This window comes from Pyrus communis, chromosome 7 (assembly GCF_041283825.1).
Source record: "Pyrus communis isolate YQ-2024b chromosome 7, ASM4128382v1, whole genome shotgun sequence".
Taxonomy (NCBI): Eukaryota; Viridiplantae; Streptophyta; class Magnoliopsida; order Rosales; family Rosaceae; genus Pyrus; species Pyrus communis.
The window spans coordinates 27641561-27664489 of record NC_142571.1 but is presented as its reverse complement, the minus strand read 5'-3'; the positions used below and the strand labels follow the sequence as shown (position 1 = coordinate 27664489).

Below are 22929 nucleotides of genomic sequence, written 5' to 3'. Positions count from 1 at the left end.
AATTTAAGATTCGATGGTCCGACTGCGAAATTTAAGATTCGAGGGTCCAAATTTAAGATTGATTTGGAGAAGCTAAATTAAGAGTGCCAAAATCGCCGCCTTAAGAAAAAGACATAAAGTTGCATTGTAAAACGTTGCAGTAAAAACGGATTTTCTTCCTTAACCCACGCACCAACTGTCGCCCTTCATAAAATTATGAACTTTCTATTACCAACAAGATAATTTTCCAATCTCCCGTCCGTCTCCGTCAGCCGAAGCTCGCTCCTACATCCCGGGCAGCCTCAAAGTCCGGGGCACCAAGTATAATGTCGAGACTGCCTCTGTTTTTAACACGAGAACTAAAAATTACCGAGGGCATCAAAGAGCAGGAATCACCAGACCTGCTGGTCTGAATCTGGCTAATAGAATACGAAGTACAGACCATTTACAACGCATGAATACTGCAAAAATTTCGTACGAGTAGGAACGGATGAACACAAGTGTCAGATAAGTAAAACATTCCATCAGCAATAAATATTACTACATAAGATACTAAAGCAAAGCAGAACAAAACTTAAAAGTTCACATGTATCAGAATCACCGGCAAAAATCAATAGGCTACACAGGCAAGCCCTTGCCGGAACACGAGAGTAGAACAAAAAAAAAAGTCATAAGACGCTATCACCTCTTCCTTTTCTTATTTCCTGATGTGAGACTATCTTTGTTGAATCCCCTCAAATCGTTAGTTGTTTCTGCCATATTTTGCTTCTTGGAACCTTTCCTCCCCCCGTATCCAAACTTGGAATCCTTAATTTCCCTCTTCTTTGGTTTTTTTCCCGTCGGCTTCCCACCTTGTCTTGCCTTCCCTCCAGACCGATCTCCTGGAGCCACAAATGGCCTCTTCTTATTTGACCTCTCGAATGGTTTCCCATCCTCGAATGCCAAATCCAACTCACTGCCTTTGTCACCCCCGGCAAACCCACTCTGCTGCCTCTGCTTCCTCCACTTCTTCACAGATTCTATGTCCTCCTTTTTCTGCTTAGCTCTCTCTTTCAACTTCTGAGCCTGAATCTCTTTAGATAGTTTCTTGGACTCCCTCGCTTTCCTTCTCTCATCTGCTTCCTCGATCTTCTTCTTCTCTACCAAAAGCCGGCTCTTCACTCTCTCCATATGGGAATCTGACTTCACCATCTCTGCATAGTAGTCCTCGGGCCTCAGAAAAGGAAGCCCCATTGACTGAAGCTTCTCGAAGGCCTTCCTCGTTCCCTCTAAAGCCTGTGTGTAAAAGGCAAGCTCTCGAGTCAAGTCATCATTCACGTCCACCTTTTGCTCTTGATCAATGTCAACAGAGAGTTTGTGCACCCATCCTGCATTCTCCGGCCAGCTTATATCACCAAGTTTATCCATTATACCATCTCTGTTGTATATGGCCTTCTTCGACGGTTCATCCAATTTCACATCTCCCTCCTCTTCAGATTCTGCCTCCGATTCTGACCCAGACCCAACATCTTGGAAATCATCCTCTTCCATCGAATCCTCGCTCAACAACCGGGACTCTTTATTGGACACACCCATTTAGTAAACCTATTAAAAAGAAACACAATTCCCACATACTAATGAGCAAAATGTACAAAAACCGATCAATGAATTCCGAAAAACAAATAATGAATTCCTAACAATAATACATATCCTAATCTGAATAAACACAGAAGCATTCCAAATACCGATAAAATTGTATTATTTCCAGCTAAACTCAATCAAACCTCAAAAATCATATTATCGCACTACAACCTATGAACAGCATATTCAAACCCTAGAAACATATAATTGGGATTTCAGGAAAATTGAATACAACAAAAATGGGATACTTCTTAGACAAATTTTCTCGGCAACCAAACAGAAAATGGGAAAAATAAGAACTCAGAACTCATAACCCAGATAATAATACAGCTAAATCGAAGGAGGATGATGAGAGTATAGAGCTCAAATCCGATTTGCTTTAAGATTGGAATTTAGGAAGCTGAGTGCGAAAAATATTACCTTTCCGCCGTGGCCTCTGAAACCTCGATAAAACCCTAATTCTTCCAATGGTGTTGGTCGACGCAAAGAAGGGGGTTTTAGGACCTGGCTTAAGGGCTTTAAATTTGGGCTCAAAGCTGGTGGGCTTGGGCCTTTAACATTCCAGTTTTTCCTTCTTGTTTGTTGGGTGTCTTGACCTCGGATGTGGGGAATGCTTCTGTTTATTCAGATTAAGATATTTATTATTTGTTTTTCGGATTCATTGACTAGTTTTTAGTAAAAGCAATGCAAATGAATCCTTAAAAAAAAAAGATTTTAAGTGCTTCTTACAAGAATTCTTTTTTCAGAAAACACTTTTAATCCTTTTAGAGTTTAATTTTTAATTTTTTATAGCAGAAAAAATGGAAGAGAGATGGCGGTGAGAAATGGGATTACTAGCTTGTGAGGGAGAGAAAAAAAAGAGCAAAATTATATTGCCCGTGACATTTATTTTTGTTTTTGCCTTGTTGATAGGGTCAAAATGGTTTTTCCATCCTCTTTTTATCAACAGAGATTTTTATTAAATAGGAAAGATTAATGAAAAGCGAAGATGAAGTGCAAAAATGTACAAATAAATTGGGGAAAATTTCGTCACTAAAAGTATTAATTTGAAGTTTTGATCAAAACCAGGTTCTTATGGAGAAATGAAGGAAAAAATAAGCTACATTATCCTTTTAAGTCAAAATTGGATGCGGACGGAGCATCCCCACGGCTGATTTTCCGAGCAGAACACGAACTTCAAAGTTAGAGGCCGACGGAGCATCTCCACAGCTGAATCAATTCACATCGAGCAGCTCAACATCAAACACAAGCCATGAGTTTGGTGGTATTTTACCGGCACGTTTATTTCCATAACTGCATCCAAAGGAAACACAAAAATAAGCTTTGCGGAAATGGGAGAAAGGACAACAGCTCAACTGGTTTTAGGTCCCCCAGTTTCATGGGAAGATACGGTTATGATCATGGCATACCCCATTTCTGGTGGAATAGTGAGTCTTCTTTTGTCCCCGACACGCATACCTGGAGAAAGGTAGATCCGCATTAAAAGATGCAACGACTGCTTAGTATAGGTTGTAGATTAGATTTAAGAAAGATTTGAACATCTCAGAAAATTACCGTTAACCCCAACATCCCATCCTGCTATAACTTGTCCAAGACCTGCACAACCGGAAAAACAATGAGGCCACACTCATAGTGAAGTAGAGTTATTTCTTGATTCCTGTAAAATGGCATTAACGTACCTAAGCGAAACTTGAAAGGTGGCCCTCCCACATTGGAGTCAAATATGTTGCCATTCTTTAGCTTGCCAATGTACCGAACACTGACCTGAACAACAAATATTAGCATCATGAATCCTTTAGAGGGTAAATGTAAACATGCTGAAAGGCTAAATCCTTGCCTTTTTTCCTGAAGAAGCTTTTTTGCCATCAGGTTTTCCCATAGCTAGCTCCTCGACAACCAATCCATTTGGAAAGGTTTTCCCCTTAGATCGCTTGCCACTGGTCTGCTCCAAAGCAGGTTCGTTCTGATCTTCCATGTTGCCAGCAGTTTCATCCGTGTCCGTTTTTATTTCACTCTCCTGGGCTTTCTTCTTCTTTTTCTTCTTCTTTTTCCCCTCGGTGAGATTGTCACCAGGAATAGAATTATTTTCGACATCAGAGCTCCTGTGTATGAACATACTATTTTACCCAGTGTAAAAACAACAAAGCAAATGTATGAGAAATAATAGTGAACGACAAATCTAAGCCATTAGTGAAATTGTTATCATGCCAACCATTCAACCTCTTGGGTACAAATTACTAATATGACAGGAATTCTTAGCAAAATATATATTAAGTTGGCCATAATATAATTTTAATTTATTATTAAATAAAAAAAGGCTCAAGTTTCAGACAGAAAAAGATTCATAAAGCCAACGTGTATTTGTTCTATTCCGCATTACTGAAGCCCGTTGCATTCAAATCCATCTTACAATCTATACATTAGAGGGGCAGGGGTAATTTCTCTGCATGTCTCAATGAAAACACAACATAAATGTACTATGTAAAATAACGAAAAGATGATGTAGCAGATCTCACTTCTTATTAGATAGCTTTTGTTCATGCTCTTGGCTCTTCAAAACCTCAGGTTGCTTTTCATTGTCATCAGCATTTACCTCCTTAGCTTGCTCTTTCAATTTCTTCTTCTTATTTTTCTTTTCCCTGACATCATTTGAGGAAACACTTCAATAAATTCAAAAACTGAATATTTGGCGGGCACCACAGAACAAGACAATACAAACAAAGTTGTCAAATGATTGTTGATTATCAACTAAAGGCTTCAAAGAATAACCCAACCTAAAAACTGATAAACCTCTAACCACTGAAATGGTCAATTACTCACCCTTCTGGCTGACAATCTTGGTGAACATCTTCGACTTTCCTTTTTGACCCAACAGCCTCACCATCTTTCACTTTCTTCTTCTTGGTTTTCTCAGTAATTTTGTTATCTTTCTGTTCGGTTGCTGCTTCAGGCTTCTCAATATTGGTTTTCTGTTTAGTGGATATTGGAAAGCCATCTTCATCTTCACTCTCCAAAACAGTGACACCAGCATTTTTCTTGACAACAATTTGATGCTGAGAATTTGTGTTCTTTTCAGAGTCATTCAATTGATTCTTTTTCACTTGTCGTTTGGACTGACTGTTTCCATTAGCAGGTTTCTCATCGTCCTCTATCTCCTCAATTACAACTAAGATTTAAGCCAAAGAAAACACCGAGTCAGGCACTACATAGCAGCATAATAATGAATAAATCACAGCTGAAAAAGTGACAATCATGAATAAATCACAGCTGCATTTACCAGCAGCGGAATACAACTTCATTAAACAAGACAACCATACTTAAGTATAACATAATGCCAAACAATGGTTTGGACTTTGGAGTACGCCAAAATATAAAGAAGATTAAGATCTAGCTGAAATTTAACAGCATGAAGTTAATCAAACTTTCAGCATGGAAAGTTTTACTATGTTTATGCTTTGTCTCATATCAGATCCAATATGAAAAACCAGTCACGAAATTCACGAAAGATCTATTCCAAGTAATCATAAAAAATACGTTTAATAGGTTTCCGATATGCCAATTTACCTCCACTATTGGGAACAGGTGAGGGCGTGTACATGTCAAAATCTTCGTCATCAATAAAATCAACATTATCATCATCATTATCGTATTCTGAAGACTCTGACTCTGACTCGGTCTCGGCAATATTCTCCCGAAAAGAATCCCTTTAATTGTTGTAGAGAGATAAAAATTACCGTTAAAAAGATAAAAATCTTACAAAAACAAACTCACAAAAAGTGAAATTAATTAGCACATACGATCTATAGTCATCTCCTTCATCTTCGCTCTCATCCACTTGGTAACCAGAGAGGTGGATGCTTCGGGTTCCAATCACCGAGAAGGTCACCAAACCATCAACCGGCTCAAATTCAAGATCCAAGGGGACCGATTCATTCTTATTTGGTAACAAAGAACACACAAAGACTGAAATGTAACTTCCAATGGAACACTGAACTATACACCTCTCCTTCGATTCACCGAGGCCTAAAGTCGCCTGATTTATCAACACAACGTCAACAAGAAAATTCACCATCCTACCACACCCAATTCGCAACGGTTTCTTAAAAAAACCAGAGTGCTCTAAGCAATCAAAAGGTTCAGAAAAAAAAAATTAAGGAAAATTACCTGAGTAATGTGAAGCTTTCCTTCGAATTCATCCGATTGATACCCAAACGATCTGCCTGGTTTTATTTCAATTCCTACAATTTAACATTCAACCAAAAATAAATAAATAATTTCTCAAAGTTCCCCAGACTATCAAACCTTTCGGTTTTCTGAGAAATCGTAGAATTTTCGCTATATTTTCTTCCGAATTCAAGAAATATTGTGAACAATTACTGCATCAAAAATAAATGAAATTAAATAATTATTGATGAGAGAGAATACTGACCCCAGAAGACCATCGCTCCGGTATCGTTGGCTCGCACAGCGACGCTCCGAGCTAAAACCCTGGCAAAAGCCTCACGCGGCTCTTAAAACCCTAATTCTCGCCTCGAGTTTGGATTACTTGCTGTAGCACGGTTATTGTATGCAACAGGTACTATAATAACCACGTGGCGTGAGGAGGCTTCACGCGCGAAATTAACATTTAAACCCCAACGCAACCGAAGGCTTTTGTCTTTTTCTTGTTTTTGGTGTTTGGGTTGATTAGGTGAAAAAATAAAATAAAGGGAAATGTAATGGATTGAGAAATGGGCCCAGTACGCCAAAATTGACGAAATGTGCGGGCTTTGTAAGTGGGCTCCCTCTGAGCCCATTTGCACACTTTTGGGCCGGTGGTTTTTTTTTGGGCTGGCGATCGAGTACAATTTGGTGGACAAATTATTATAAACTACATCAATCGAAGGGAAAGATGAAGAGTTTGAATTTGGGATAGAATAAGTTTAAGAGGAAGTCTTAATTATCAGGGCAATTCAGCATTTGCAAAGATGAATTATATTAGCTAAATAATGTGAAAATGATGCTACAGAACAAGATTGTTTTTTCTTTTGATGATGTGATATTCTAAAATATTCTGCTATGACAAGAAAGAATTTAAGCTCAGCATAATGTATTAACCGATTGGCTAATCCATATATTCATGTTACAAAACTAGCATTTATTCTTACAATTATCTAGCCTAATAAGTTTGGAAGAAATTTTGGTTGTAGGCGACTTTTGTAATCGTCTTGGCTCAAAAAATTTGAAAGATTTAAATTAAAGTTATCCCCTAATGACATTTATCTTTACATGTAAGTGAGAGGTAACATAGTTAACTCATTTAGCTAGTTTGAAAACTAGTTATTATGAATAGGTCAGGGCTTAGTCCAAAATCTCACAGTTCAATGTGTAAGATGTGAAGAGATTTTTCAATGTGCCAGAAACACATATAAGTACACTAAATGTCATAATACAAATAGTTGGATACAAAAAAATTATGCAACTTATATTATGACACTGAACATACTCGGCCGTGTCTCTGGTACATTCCCCAACCTTCTATTTTGAAAATTTGAAAAGGACCTTAGATCTAAAATTATGTGATATGTAGAAAGCTTTAGGTTGGATAGATCATAGCACGCATATGCTTTAGGTGAAGATGCCATCTCCTCTTCCTCGAATAATTAAGGATACTTTTTTGACTTTTCACATCCACATATACCTAATGCAGTCATACACACACATATATATGTTTTATCTTTGTATAAAATCATTACCACTTTTTTAAATATCATAATAAACAAATGTTTTTATGTTCATGAACTTCTCCTTTGATTTTTTTTGGTAATTTTACTGCAATTTATTCTCTTTTTTTATAATGAAAAATCATTCCATAATAATAATAATTAAACATAAAGTAGTGTTTATGGGTCACACTTGTAACCACTCCACCAAACTTTCAAGCATGATGATAACATCATAAAATCAAATAGCTATAACTGGTTCCAACTTTTAAACTTATACATGCATGGTTAATCGACAATCATATTGCATTTGCTACATTTCTTTAAAATTTAATTCCCTTTATGCTAATTTTGGAGCTAGAAACAAATGCCTAATTTAATGAAAAACTTAAGGATACAGGTTATGGTCTTTATATATTAATTCAAAATAAAAATATACAAAGTACTAAGCTTGTTTTGAAATTCATTTAAAATAATTGAAAGCACTTTAAAAAAAAAAAGTTTTTGAATTCCAAATCACTTAAAGTGCTTCCTACAAGAAACACTAATTATGTGTTTTTTTAAATATTCATTTGCATAAAGATTAATACCAAAAATATTTTCTTAAAAAAATGCTTTAACAATTTTAAAATATTTCCAAACAAATCATAAATCAACAAGATATCGCTTTAATAAAAAACAAAAGTCATTTTGAGGTCAAGAAAATCTCCAATCAAGAAGCATAGAAAGTAATATTTGAAATTCCAAAACAAAGAAAACACTAAGAAATTCCGAGCACTTTTAGACATTGACAAAACCGAAGAACTATATAAAACTTGCAAGTCTTGGACAAAAATTCTCACAAACAAGAAAAAATGGAAAGAAAAAACAAAAAAAACAGAAAAAATATTTGTTGGTCAGAAGAATAAATAGAGAAAAAAAAAAAAAACTTTGTATTTTTCATCATGTCGAATAAAATTCTCTCTCCTCTCTATGTTTTTCTCTCTCTGGAGTCAGCAGAGTCTGCACTATATGTATGTCTCCGTTACTCCTTCATTTCTGTTGTGTGATGAAGGTGCAGTTGAGCAGTTTTGCAGCTGAGTCTTTGAGAATTTCACAAACCTTCCACCATTAAAGCCCACTTCAAAACCTTCAAGCTCCCATCTTTTCCTACTCTTTCACTCGCCTAGATCGCCATGGCAATGGACCTCTGCTTCAATCCGAACCCGAACCCAAAACCCAATTCGTCATCTCCTTCACTTTCCGGCTAAATGCCCCGAACCCACCACCGTGAGAGACCAATCACTTAAAAGCTTGGTTCTTTCACTGAAAACCCATCACTTCACTTACTGAGTCACTCGCACTCTCCAATTTCGACTCGTTTGCTTCAATGGCGTCCACAAACTCAACCCCAACAGAACCATCTCTCTCGCCGGACGACATAGCCGCCAGGGCCCTCAACCGGCGATTCGAAAGCCTGGTAACTGTTCGAACAAAGGCCATAAAGGGGAAAGGAGCTTGGTACTGGGCTCACTTGGAGCCCGTTCTCGTTTGCGCCCCCAACTCCAACATCCCCAAGGCCGTCAAGCTCAAGTGCTCACTCTGCGATGCCGTCTTCTCCGCCTCCAACCCCTCCAGAACCGCCTCAGAGCATCTCAAACGGGGTACCTGCCCGAATTTCACCTCTGTTTTGAGACCCAATTCATCGGCGGCGGTATCTCCGGTTCCGATATCTTCCTTGCCTTCTCCGTCGTCTCACAATCACAGAAAGCGGAGCTCTCAAATGGGTACTAGTCCTTCTCCTATTTCTCAAGCTCCTCCGCACATTAGTCCTAGTCCGATACAGGTTCACTCTTTAGCTATGATCGAGTCTTCCCGCTTCGGCGGTGACCATAATTTCTCACAGTCTCCAAACCCTGTTGGGATTGCGAGAAGTACGGGGCTGGATCAGCACCATTTGGTTTTATCTGGTGGGAAGGAGGATTTGGGTGCTTTGGCAATGTTAGAAAATAGTGTGAAGAAACTTAAGAGTCCCAAAGCTTCGCCTGGTGCCACTCTTAGTAAGGAGCAGATTGATTCTGCACTCCAACTACTGTCTGAGTGGTTCTATGAGTCATGTGGGTCCGTCTCATTTTCGAGCCTCGAGCATCCCAAGTTCAGGGCTTTCCTTAGCCAGGTGGGCTTGCCTGCATTGCTGCAGCGTGAGCTTTCTGGTGCTCGACTTGATGCTAAGTTTGATGAGGTGAAAGCTGAGTCTGAAGCTAGGATTAGAGATGCAATGTTTTTCCAAGTTGCTTCTGATGGGTGGAAAAGCGGGGATTCTTGTGGGGAAGAGAATGTTGTTAAGTTCACGGTTAATCTTCCGAATGGGATTAGTGTTTTCCAGAAGGTGGTGTTTACTGGCGGGTCAGTTTCTTCAAAATATGCAGAGGAGGTGTTGTGGGATTCAATTACTGGAGTATGTGGGAATGCTGTGCAGCGTTGTGTGGGGATCGTTGCAGACAAATATAAGGCCAAGGCATTGAGGAACTTGGAGACTCAGAACCATTGGATGGTGAATGTCTCCTGTCAGCTTCAGGGGTTCTTGTCTTTGATTAAGGATTTTAACAAAGAGCTTCCACTGTTTAGGGTTGTCATTGAAAATTGCTTAAAGGTTGCGAATTTTGTAAATAGCAACTCTGAGGTTAGGCATGCTTTCGAGAAGTGCAAGATACAAGAGCTTGAGTATGCTGGGTTGCTCCAAGTTCCTTCGCCCAAATGTGATACTTCAAAGAACTTTGCACCTATCTACGCAATGCTGGAGGATATATTGAGTTGTGCCCGCATACTCCAAATGGTCGTCTTGGTTGATTTTTATAAGGCGATATGTCTGGAGGATCCAATTGCTAGGGAAGTTGCAGGGATGATTCAAACTGAAGGATTTTGGAATGAATTAGAGGCAGTTTATTCACTTGTTAAGATGATCAGAGGGATGACTCAGGAGATTGAGGCTGAGAGGCCATTAATTGGGCAATGTCTACCACTTTGGGAAGAATTGAGAACAAAAGTAAAGGATTGGTGTGCCAAGTTCAACATTGTTGAAGGACCTGTTGAGGAAATAGTTGAAAAACGATTCAGAAAGAACTACCACCCAGCATGGTCGGCTGCATTTATCCTTGACCCGATATACTTGATGAGGGACACTAGTGGAAAGTACCTTCCACCATTCAAGTGCTTGACACACGAGCAGGAGAAGGATGTAGATAAGCTCATTACCAGGTTGGTTTCCAGAGAAGAAGCTCATGTTGCATTGATGGAGCTCATGAAATGGAGAACAGAAGGAATGGACCCACTTTATGCTCAGGCAGTGCAGGTTAAACAGCGAGATCCTGTAACTGGAAAGATGAAAATGGCAAACCCGCAGAGCAGCAGACTTGTGTGGGAAACTTGTCTAAGTGAGTTAAAGACATTGGGGAGGGTTGCAGTGAGACTGATCTTCCTCCATGCAACCTCATGTGGATTTAAGTGCAATTGGTCTTTCATGAGATGGATTCGTGTACATAGGCACTCAAGGGTAGGCCTGGAAAGGGCACAGAAGATGATATTTATTGCAGCTCATGCCAAACTTGAGAGAAGGGATCTTTCTAGTGAGGAAGAAAAGGAAGCAGAGCTGTTTGGGACTGCAGACGTTGAGGATGACATGCTGACTGAGGTCTTTTCCGATGCACCCACAGTGTAATGTTTTTCTTTTTGACTCCTCTAGGATTCTGTAACTCTAGGATTTATTGAATTCTTTCCTCTCTTTTTATTTTTTCTTCTATATACTTCACATCTAGGTAAAAGATTTCAGTGTTATTGCTCGAAGGGAAGGTTAATGTGAAGGAATTTTGAACATTGTATTACTGAAACTGGCATATCTTCATGATTCTAATGAAATAGTCAATCTCTTGCCAAAACGTGATTGTGGGTTTCTTCGGTTTGTACTTTGTAAACAAGAAGCCCTTTGATCTTTATAATCATAAAAGTGGTCCGGGGATTGAATATAAAATTGTAACATTTTTCAAGAGTAGTTTGAGATATATGTTTCTTTATGTTTAATATGGTGTCCTGCAAAATCCAGTTTCTCTTCATTGTCTTGAAAAAAAATGTGCTTCATCATATTTCCACTGTTGATATCAGTTATTGATTGTTGTTTTCTTCTTGAGTATGAGATATTTGATTTGGATAAGTCCTCCTATGTAACATCGTCCATTTTACTGCATCTAGTTTAGCTCATGACGTAAAATATAAAGAATTGGATGGTCATGTATGACTGGTGTGAAAATTTTGGTTTTTTATTCTTCTGGACTATTTTTTGAATTAATGATGCTTATAGTGGTATTAGTGTTCAAATAAGTATGCGAGACGCCCAACATAATGACATGAAAACAAATTGGACAGTGAATGGACGTATAAAAATGTTAGATTGTCTCGGAAAAGGAAAGAAGTGTAGTAAAACATCAAAATAGGAGCTCTATTGTTGAAGTGATGCCTATATGTTGCAGTAGTAATGTGGATTAGAGTGACCGTGAGGAATGACGTTCTGAATCATTGAAAGATGAATACCGAACCAATTGGCCACTTGATGGCTCATTACAACTAGCCTTTTCTGTTCCCCTATTGTTCAACTTATAATTTTTGTTTACGCTTAATTTTTCATTCCCCAAAGTGTAACCGCTCTGGTTGAAGTGCCCGCCAGGACACTACATGCGGACCACTGCTAGTTTTCTGTACTTATAAGCAAATAGGAAGACACTGTGCCACTTCTTATTGGACAAGATATGTTAGGGCATTGTATATCTGTTGGATATGCAGTCACACTCTCAATTAATATTGGCTTCTATGCTAAGTGTGCTTTAACACAAAATGAAGTGCCATGCGAACAACATATTGTTTGGACAAGTAGATACGCAGCAGTTCCGTTTCTGGTGCCCTAAGATCTCGGATGGACATGTACGCATACACTTAATACATGGAATTGATGCTCATGACCAAGATTGAGTATGTTGTACAACCTGTACAAATTAGCACTGCATTGGCCTCAGTATCTTGTCATGATTTAATTTCTTGGGTAGGACTCTTAGAAAGTGGCAATACCAATAAGTTTATGTTTTTAGTCTTTTAACCATTTAACTTATTCTCTACGTGTTTTCCATATAACCTGAAATGTATAACTATCCTACGAAGCACTCCTTTTTCTTTTTTATTTTTTGGGAAATTATAGTTTATACCAAATTAGGAACACCTATTCGGGCCTATGATGGAAATATCTGTCAAAGCTTAATGTTTGGAACGAGTAATGGTGTGTTCTAATTTAAGCGTAGAACTTCTTGTAATTGCTTGAGAAATGAAATCACCAAAGGACACGAATGGCATTTGTTTGAAATGTTTGACACTTCCTTTCTGCTGCAGGATAGGGTTTTCCTGAATGGGTTGGGTGGATGGCAAACCAGGCTTGAGTTATCACACGGGTCAAACCTCGTAAGAACACAAGAGCGAATCTTTGTAGCCAAAGACACACTTCTCACTGATTGAACCAGGCATATCTGCTGGTATATCAGTTTCTGAAATTGAAGAGCCCTACCACGGGAAGTGGAAGTCCATTTCAGTGCTTTAGTTGTCATGGTCAACGAAAAGGAAGGTATAAGGGGCCTTATTTTCCATCATTCCTCTCTCTCTATCTCTCCCTGTTGTATGTCTGTCTCTCTATCTTTTCTCTCTCTCTCTATTTGTGCGTTTATTGTTTTAGATTTTAGCTTAAGATTATTTTTAATCATCTTTGGTAACTTGTGCTTTAAACATTCCCTGTCTTGTGACATTTTAGTCTCCAACTGGGCCCTTACGAACTTTGTTTTTGGAGGATGAAAATTTGCAGTCCGCACAGTTATCAGATAGGCCTTCCATGATTGCTAAAAAGTCTTGAGCAAAATGGAAGCAAGGAGGGGATGTGCATAATATGACTGAAAGGGATATTGCAACGAACTTGAACTGAATCTGCATGTAATTTGGCTTAGTAATATTGAGCATAAGTAGGTTGGTGATTCCTTTACTTGTGATTCACATGCTTAATCTCCAAGCCCCTTTCAACATTGGCTCCACCTAAAATCCCAACTTTTTGAAAATTTCATGAGTGTCTGAAGCTGTTAACCAAGTGCCACACCTTTCTTTGTGCAGGCTGAGAAATGAAACGGGTTATGTGCATCACGTGTAAACGGATTTCATTAGTGGTTCGACTGGCGAGAAAGACCTTAGCCTTGTGGCAATTGCTCTAAGATGGGAGAATGCGTATGTGGTATTCACTGTATATATGCACATAATATATTTGTTTGCAGAATTCTGAAAATTCGGATTCAGGAAACTCGGTTCGTGGCCGTAGCAGGTGATACATTCAAATTTAATTCTTTCTTTTTTTTTCCGAGTAATGTGCAAGAACGATACAGTATGAAAAATGGGACCGGAAAAAAAAAAAAAAAAAAAAAAAAAAACAGAGGACAAAGTGGCATATGAAGTCACTAGTTGAGTTGGCCATAGTTTTAGTATCTTATAACAGCACTTCCAAATTTTGGAGAATTATTACACTTTCTGGTGCACCTTCAAATCATACTCAGTTGAGTTTTCAATAAACCATACCAATCATAACCCCCTCTTGCCATAGAAACCCAATATGGTAACTTGACTGAGCAGTAGACTGAAAAAAAAATACCAAGTGGGTTTGTGGATGAAGAAAAAAATTCGGGTAGAGCTATGTTATTCGCAAGTCACCTCTCACAAAAACATGAAACCTCTTGTATTTTGTTCCCACCCAGTGTGAGAGTTCCCTAGTCAAACAGCTCTGCCAAAGTTCAAAGTTTTCACTTTTGAGTTAAGTGTAGTTAGTGGTGGAGTAAGAATTTGTTACTTTTTCTTTCTACCTTTGATTTCATTTGTTACTGAATTTGGTGAAGGCATAGGGGGTCCTGTCGGCAGGGGGAGGCAAAATACTGACTACTCACCAACTAGAAGGGAAAGGGAAAGCCTAAGCCTTTATTTAGAATTGTATGGTATAGGAGGATGGATTCATTGTTCACTCTCCACTCATGTTGTTGTTAAAGAGAAAGTAGATATGATGATTAGTATAGGACAACACTCTTTTCTACAAGAATCTTCACACTTTCAATGCTCCTTCATAATTAGCTTTCTTCCTTTTTATCATCTCTCATCTCCCTCTTTTTTTTCTTCTTGATTGTTTTTGAATTTTGAAGCCTTATGTCCGTTATTTTTCTTGAGTACCTACAAATGTTCAGTGTCGATATGTATTTACCTGTTCCTCAGCCACTGAGTTTGAGCAGGTAGACCGAATTCAACAATCAAATGTGTTGACAATGAATGAATGTAAGTACTCGAGAAAAATTGCGTATCTAAGCACATGAATTGACATGATATAAAATTAATTTTGGTAGGTATTTCTTGTGTGTGGCCCTCCTTTGTATGTTTTGGTGACTTTAGTTTTATGAGGTAAAATGGAAACATTTTTTCTTTGTATTCCGCCAATAATTGAGCAAGTTGACACAGGAAAGTGTCATGATAATAAATGGGTAATGATTAGATATGGATTTATGTAGAAGTATATACATCATTTTTCAATCCAACTAATCTTCAAGTTTTTGCACATGGTTGGTAAAAATAAAAAATAAAAAGCGATCCCAAGTCAACAAGGCTTCCTGTTTTGTGAGGGTCGTGAGGGGAGACATTTATCTTATGCAATTTTGTTTTTGCTTTATAAATAGGCTATTTTCACGATTCGAACTCGTGACTTTTCGGTCACAGATGAACAATCTTTCAGTTTGTGCCAAGGCTAAAAGTAAAGGTTAAATTGGGTATTTGATGGTGGGGTAGGGAATTGAATAATATATATGTACCACCTGCCTTTGTGTTTTTTGGTATTCTACGGTTTGTCTTTCTATGATTTCATTCCACATGAACTTCAACCATATGTATGATGTGTCATTATGACAAAGATAGTACTCTAATCAATATTTTTCGCAAAGTTTTTGTATCTGTAACCACTAACCCCACACCTAAAAGTTGTGGAGGCGTTTTTGTTCGCCATCCTCAAGTGGTGGTATCATCCTATTTTTAATCATTTGATGATTTTAAATTTTGAGATCTATACAAATTTTGAAAATTTAACTCATTCAACAGTGATAAATAGGGTGGTGAACATCACCATCATTTAAGGGTGGTGAATAAAAAGATTCCCAAAAGTTGTGGTCCTTGAGTTTTGATTTTAATGACTATGAACCTATCCACTTTATTAGAGTAGCAAAACGATACCTACAAGTGATTGAGAGTTATTGATGTATAGCAGACATGCATGTGACTTGAATTGTTGACGCATGCATATCAGAACTCACATACATTAACGGCTCACAACCATTGGCACACATGGAGCCTAGCATTTTGAAAATGATTGGATGTGCATAAGGACTCACTAGTAGTCTTACTAGGCTCTTGCTATTTCTTTCCCATTGTATCCTAATTTGTGCACTTTTGTCCCTTTTTCGTTTGACTTTGTTACAAGAGGCATCCCTCCAGGAAGGTTTCTCCTACCAAGTGGCTAAATTGGAAAGAGATTATTTCTTTTAAGTGAAAACTTTTTTGTTATTCTTGTTTGAAAACCCAAAATCTAACCACAAATTTGAATTTAACAACATCAAATAAAAAAAATGTTATTTGATTATCGGATCAAATGAATTGAAGATGATCAAATGACATAAATTAAAAAGAGGTGGCCTAAATATAAGGGTAAGATAACTAAGATTGTCCCTTCTTTTGAGAAAGTGTTGATTATCGAGAACACAAGTTACAGATTGTATTATTTGGCATGTTATAATAAATTTGGACATAGTTGATATCTCTCATTTTAAGTATTAATTAAATTTACATATTATAACTTGAGAAAAATAATAACGTCACGTGACCGCATTTCAAACATGCTGTATAATTGCTCGACACGTTGAGCCTTAAAAGTTAGAAAAATCCATCCTACCAGACTCACCTGTGTCATTATAATTTATTGTCATTAAGTAAATACCAGAAACGAAGAAAACAAATTAAGTGCACTCCCATCAAATCAAAATCTCCAATTATCTAATCTCAGCCTAATGGTCATCATACAATATCATTACCAAAAATCCTCCCCTAAATATTCCCTTCATTTTTATGATTACATTTTTGTACGATGCAAAGTTGGCCACCTAAAACGTATTATTTTTCTTTATGTTTTTTACTAATTGGTCCACGTTTAACGGTAACGCTTTTTATAATTAGTAGGTTGATTAAGTATTAAACTTTAGGTTAACTTTTTCTTTGTTTATGGCCTGCCCTACGACACAACATTTGTGTGGAGCCAAAATATAATGTTTTAGGTCGAGTAAGGTCTACAAGATAGAATAGGGCCGTCGTATTTGTAATGCTAGTATGCCACCCATTTGTTCTACACAATTCCATCTTTGAATTTTGTGCTATATATCATTACATTCCATACCAATTACCAATTGCCAAGCATAGCATCTCCTGCATGTGGTCAAATATCTTATTAGATACGGTAAGTTTTTACCCGTGTTTCTCAGGTTCAAAATTACCTTATTCTTTAAATTTTTGTAATATTTTCAATTAAAAAAATAAAAAAAAATAAAAAAATAAAAAAACCTTCGCGGGAGTTTCAATGAATTTGTCACACTGTTGAGCGATGCTACCAATCAGTTCATGTTATCACATGTATTTTTAATACAATATTGCTCATAATATATCAATATTGTTGTGCAACATATAATAAAACGTAGATTCATAACGCCGTAACGTGACATTTGAGAATCACTCCAAATAATTTACCCTATATCTCCATAAAAACCATTCATGATAATATTGGATTTGGGCCTTCGGGTGCAACTTGAGACCCAACCGAATCAAATGAGCTAGTCCAGACTACAATGGACCATTGTTCCCGTGGGCCCATGACAAGCCCACTTCGTTAACTCATGACAGAAAATAAAACGTGGTCGCACTCAATAATTAAGAACAAATAAACATTAGGATTTTGGAATCCATCAATCGTGTCCGTTCATCATACATTGTACTGTCAGTTTCTATCAAGTACTGTTTATGTTTACTTTTAAATAAAAATATTTAAAATGATTTCTGATCGCTCAATGTACGATGAACGAACACCATTCATAGATCCTCGGATTCTCACAAAGAGGATCCGGACTCGACAAATAACAATCCCTAATAACATGCATTCAAAATAATAACTTATTCAGACCTATATATATTGGGCTGCATTACTATTTCTTATATACACACAGAGTCGACATGGTGTAAGTATATACCATGTTCTTCATTCCAAAAGAAATGCAAACAAAATTAAACGAATCGGATTGCATAAACTATATCTTATGTAACAACCCTAACCTGTTCGTCTCATCTCGAATTCGATAAAAAAAAAGTATTATGACCAAGAATTTATCCAAACGAGCGTATTTACTCGGCGTTGAGCTGAGCACTAGATGCCTCCATTAGTCCGTTGCGTATTTGATCACCGATGTCCCTAACGTGTCCCGGACCGTGGGGTATAAAAACTGTAGTGTTTTTCGACGAGTTCCCGAGGTCTTTGATTGTGTCAAAGTACTGAGTAATCATGATCAGATCCATCACCTCCTTTGACGAGGTGCCTTCCACCTTGCCTGAGAAATTCAAGATGTTCTCTCTTAATCCATCGGTGATTGCCTGCCTCTGCCTGGCAACACCAACTCCGCCAAGGTACTTGGCCTCGGCTTCAGCTTCTGCCCTTTTCACCTGAAGCACCTTCTCTGCTTCTCCTTTGTATACATTGGCTAGCTGGAGCCTTTGAGCTGCAGTACAGATGCTCCATTATTTAGTAAATAAACAAGAATACGCGTTTCTATTACAAGCCATAAACATATATAATGACTGCAAACTACTGATCAGGGTGCAAAATTCAACTTTCGAGCTAACCAGGAATATATGACAAATAAGTTCAGCTTCTAAGACGACCTCAAGTCTAGGAATCTAGGTGAATAATTCCAAATGTTAAGAAAAGCAACGTTTGTTCGCTCCAACACATAAAAGTAATTTCACGAAGAAAATTCCAATTTATTTACAGCTTAACATAACAGCTCTAAACATTATGAGGCCAAATAAGTCATAAGAATATCTCATCAAAATGTCAAGAGTATCGTACACTTCTGTACAAAAACTGAAGAGACGCAACTGAGTAAACCATAGCACAGAACCATTCCAAAATGTTTGTTCTCAAAACCTGGGGCTAACCGAAACTTCCAGTCCTACAATATACTAACTCCCAAAGTATGTGTTTTCCTACCGAATTACAAGCAGAAACAATGTCCAGGAGACTAAAATCAGGGACCGAATCAAAGAAAATTGTACCTGCATTGATCTCATTCATTGCCTTGCGGACAGAGGCATCAGGTATAATGTCAACCATCAGTATGTGCTCTATGCTGTATCCATATTCTCTCATAACCTGATCAGCAATTTCAGCATACAATGTAAGAAATCATGTAAAACAAAACATTTCTTGTATTACAAGTTTCGGAGACAAAGAAACATAACAATAAACAACAAAATTTCAGTCAAAACAAACAGATGAGAAGCAATCACAACAATCCAATTGAACTCAAACTCATTCAATTCAAAGCATTGTGACGATAAAATAGTAACAATCATGCATCCTAGCCTCAAAACGATCATGAATACAGTAAACACTTCAACAAATCATTTCATATGTTACCTTCTCAAGCTCCTCCAACACGGCTTTAGCAACCTCACCCTTCTGCTCAAAGAGCTCGTCCAGCGTCATTCTCGGAACCAGAGCTCTAACCACTACACAATTCAATTCAATTATCCACACCGCGTAAAAATTAAAAACCCAATTAACCGATATAGGAAAATACCATCAAAGACATAAGCTTGAATCTGCTCTTTGGGGTTTTGCAGCTCATAAAACGCATCATCAGCATTCTCTTTCACCACCCTGTATTGAATTGAGCAGACCAATTGCACAAACACATTATCCTGCCCAAAATTGCACAGAATTTCAATCCACACACCAACAAAAAAATTTACAATTTACTCAAATTCTTGCTTTTTCTGTATGATATTCACACAGGATGATAAGAAATACCTTGGTTTTGGTCTCGATGCGGACGTCGAGGGAGGCGACCCTGGTGGAGAGGATGCCGGCAACCCATTGACCGGCCAACGGGTTCAGGAGGTGGAAACCGGGTTCGGCGAGCCTCTCGAAACGGCCCCACCTCTCTAAGATGCCTATGCTCGCTTGGTCTATGCAGGTACAGAGGCAGCAGCACGAATTGCCCATCTGGAATGGATTGGACTGGACTGTGTAGGTTTTGGTGCGAAATTTGGGAACTGTGGAAATGCGAACGGGGTTGGACGACGGACGACGACCGCCGAGGACTATTTATACGGTTAGGGAAGAGAGACCGACTTCCGTACGATTGGGCTTTTTGGATAAGACAGAATTTATCCGTAGAGAATAGTACATTGGGCTGGACTTAGAGTTAAACCCATGTAAGTGGATTTTGGGCTTCAATCATCTAACAAGAAGTTCTAGTGGGCTTCAAATCTTGGAAACAAATAAATGATTTAATTTTCTTTTTTTTTTCTTTAAAGCAGATCAGTTGGTGGCTTCGTCACGACAGTCCATCTTTTTACGGGCCGAGAATACTCACAAAGTCATTTCAATTGTGGCTTGTCCACTATCGTGCAATCCACCAGCGCCAGGAGTCGATTCCAAGACTGCCGTGTGAAATACAGGATTGGAATTCGTCTTTAACTACTGTCACCGATTAAAATCAATGATTTATTTAAGGGTTTCAAATCACCATGCACCTCCACGGTGCATTCGACCAAGCCACCCTCTCACCTCCACCCGCTGTGCATATGATATTTAACCCCAAAAAAAAAAAAAAAAAATTCAGACCTTAGGCGTCAAAATGGAGGCAGAGAAGAGAGAAAAAAAAAATGAAGTTGCGGGTACTGAGATTTAAGGTGGAAGAGAACGATTCTGACGTGGGCGCCTAGGGGAGGCCGGCGCCACTGAGCATATAATGTATAAATCACACGTTACATATTATATATGTTAGTTTGATATACATTGTTGGTTCGTTTCTTAATAATTTTAAACTTTTAGAGTTTAGTAGTTGTCTACCATGATATCATAATTATTGTTCCACAAATTTTTAAATTCAAAACCGATACTTGTTCTGGTGTGTCGTGAATCGATCAGTCTCTCCAAATAGAAAACCACACGGACTCGAAATGCGTATGCATGCATACTTTGTACATGAACTTACAAGAGAAAAACATTGCAAATATGCGTATATAGAAGATCCCTTCATACTCCACAGTCCCTAGACGTGTTGGAATACATGTATTTACAAGAACATTATACGCGTAAAGTGTTCTTGTAATCTTTTTTCTTTCTCATTTTTCGAACTTTTAAGATTGAGAAGCAAAGAGTCAAAGACAATGAAGTAGACATGGTAAAATTTTGAAGGTACCACACATTTAATGTCCCCTTCCAAGATTGCACAAATCCAACCAAAAAACCTTCGACCCACACCTTGTTTCCACCATGCTTCCCCGTTGCTTGTTGGAGTGGGATTCTGTCATTTTCAATTTGTCCTAATTTTCTTTTCTCTCATTTTATTTTAATGGTCACGATTATACTACGTCAATATCTTGTGTTGATTTTTTTACACAAAGAGAGACACATAAAAAAAATGAGAGATGAAGATAAGAAAGGGGAGGGAATCATACTCATTTCCCACGATTTTTTTACACAGAGAGAGACACATAAAAAAATGAGAGAGGAAGATAAGAAAGGGGAGGAAATTTAGAAGGGAGGGAATCGTACTCATTTCCCATCACTGTCTGATCAATACTCCCAGTTTCTCATTACATGCTCCATATTATGTCCTACAAGAGCTTCTAGCCATAAATTATACGTTATAACTGAAATTCCGTTCTATTGTGTTATTATTTTACTCAAATGATGTGTATATTTGTTTTGAATTAATATACCATAAGAGTGAAACATATTAACTATATCATTCATTCATATTATAAAACGTATATAAAACAAAATAATACACTGTGCAACAAGTGTTCCCGATACACCTATAAGTTTCATTTTCCTAAAAGCCAATGATAAAAAGGACAACAACAATTAAAAAATTAGGTCAAATTGGTTCGACCACACATACGTATTCGTTCATGCATCGTCTCTGTCGTCTGATCACTCTACCAGAACTGGACAGAGGATGGAGCATCTTACAGACTTACACTGCAAGAGATGGACCACGAGACATGAAAATTTATGTGTTGCGTTGCTCTGTTATGAATGTGCTTGTTTGGGAAACAACTTGATCGGATCCAGATCTGTGTTGTCATTTCTGGAGGCAAGGACGAGACCTCTTGCGTTATATATTTATGATTAATTAACCACATATTTGTTTATATGTGCTAATAATATTAAGTTTAGAAAATACATTTTCAAAGCACCTCTAATACCATAGCAAAACGATTAAAAAATGCATAAATTAATAAATTAAGTTAAACTGGAAAACCTTTGGTCAATAATATATGTAGCTCGTACGTATGTACACCCCCGTACACAACAAGACTGCATGTGTCTATGTAGTGGAGTCTAGATCCTCTTTGGATTTGTATATATGTTTGGAGCTTAAGAATTCGGAGACCAACTAGACTATTAGTTTGTGTGAGGTGGGCTAATGGAATGAACTATAACGAGGATTGCATAATCAAAATGAGTGGACTGGATCTCCGAATTCATCGGTTCCAAATACAAAGATCCGAAAATAATCCCAATTATGCGTAGTATACAAGTTGATAGCTAAAAAATGTTAAATTAAACTCAAGATTAATTTGCAAATTGAGGACTGCCAAACTTGTTGGTTTTCTACCTCGGATAACATGGGGCTCTCCTCCTCCTATATATTATATGTAATATTCAACTTATGTTGTCTCTAAGATATAAGGCATCACAGCTAATCAATGATTATTTGGAGACAAATAATTGGCATCGTGCAAGTTTAATTTTATATTTGGTATCAAATATTAAGATGCTTCCTCTAAAAGTATTAAGATGTTTAATTGAATGTTAATGAGTTGCCTCCTGGAAACTCATCTAATTATTTAATAATTAACTAAGCAAGCTCTATATATTTCAACCGGGAAGATTAAGTATCCGATTCCTAAGATCCTATTCATATCTTGTTAATAGTTTCCCTTTTCTCTTTCAGTTTATTAAGCAAGCGGAAAATTTGATAGTTTATTTCCTACATTTCGTAACTTTTTTCAAATTATACTAAAAGGCGAGGGTCATACCTTACAGTGAATTTATAAGCACTTATGCTTGAAAGTAACTAATTTACATTTTATCGGAAAAAAAGTGTGTAACACTAAATAACTAATGCACGTACACTAACATGGTTTAGCCCTAGTTTTTCCAGACAAACTAGTACTAAAAGGACAACAATTTTATATATAATCCTACTATCCTAGT

The 22929-nt window shown here is 37.6% G+C and overlaps 4 protein-coding genes across 9 annotated transcripts; 1 reads left to right on the top strand and 3 right to left on the bottom strand.

Moving 5' to 3' along the window:
- Positions 1–482: 482 nt before the first annotated feature.
- LOC137734748 (putative rRNA-processing protein EBP2 homolog) lies at positions 483–2158 on the bottom strand. The gene is made up of 2 exons (XM_068474025.2): positions 2020–2158; positions 483–1563 (listed from the first exon to the last, which is right to left on the bottom strand). Exon 2 carries the CDS (start codon positions 1552–1554, stop codon positions 661–663), a length of 894 nt encoding a protein of 297 aa, XP_068330126.2. The 5' UTR covers positions 1555–1563; positions 2020–2158; the 3' UTR covers positions 483–660.
- Positions 2159–2613: 455 nt separating this feature from the next.
- LOC137734114 (peptidyl-prolyl cis-trans isomerase FKBP53) lies at positions 2614–6157 on the bottom strand. Of its 2 annotated transcripts, none has more exons than XM_068473398.2 (11): positions 6029–6157; positions 5764–5837; positions 5397–5632; positions 5164–5303; positions 4420–4765; positions 4116–4238; positions 3437–3716; positions 3279–3363; positions 3154–3195; positions 3009–3057; positions 2614–2892 (listed from the first exon to the last, which is right to left on the bottom strand). In XM_068473398.2, the coding sequence occupies exons 1-11, from the start codon at positions 6039–6041 to the stop codon at positions 2814–2816; spliced, it is 1467 nt and encodes a 488-aa protein (XP_068329499.2). In that variant the 5' UTR covers positions 6042–6157; the 3' UTR covers positions 2614–2813. The 2 variants fall into 2 exon arrangements, with proteins under 2 accessions (XP_068329499.2, XP_068329500.2); XM_068473399.2 differs by having other exon boundaries at positions 3437–3701.
- Positions 6158–8231: 2074 nt separating this feature from the next.
- LOC137734113 (uncharacterized) lies at positions 8232–13711 on the top strand. Of its 5 annotated transcripts, none has more exons than XR_015964193.1 (4): positions 8284–10994; positions 12711–12939; positions 13174–13327; positions 13473–13711. XR_015964193.1 is itself a non-coding variant. In XM_088696819.1 (1 exon), the coding sequence occupies exon 1, from the start codon at positions 8671–8673 to the stop codon at positions 10996–10998; it is 2328 nt and encodes a 775-aa protein (XP_088552945.1). In that variant the 5' UTR covers positions 8232–8670; the 3' UTR covers positions 10999–11215. The 5 variants fall into 5 exon arrangements, 1 of the variants encoding a protein (XP_088552945.1); XR_015964191.1 differs by having other exon boundaries at positions 13174–13331; XR_015964192.1 differs by having other exon boundaries at positions 13159–13331.
- A 3866-nt stretch (positions 13712–17577) lies between these two features.
- On the bottom strand, positions 17578–19830 carry LOC137734884 (SPFH/Band 7/PHB domain-containing membrane-associated protein family). The gene is made up of 5 exons (XM_068474197.2): positions 19504–19830; positions 19274–19394; positions 19111–19202; positions 18747–18843; positions 17578–18190 (listed from the first exon to the last, which is right to left on the bottom strand). Exons 1-5 carry the CDS (start codon positions 19696–19698, stop codon positions 17820–17822), a joined length of 876 nt encoding a protein of 291 aa, XP_068330298.2. The 5' UTR covers positions 19699–19830; the 3' UTR covers positions 17578–17819.
- Between the last annotated feature and the right edge of the window lie 3099 nt (positions 19831–22929).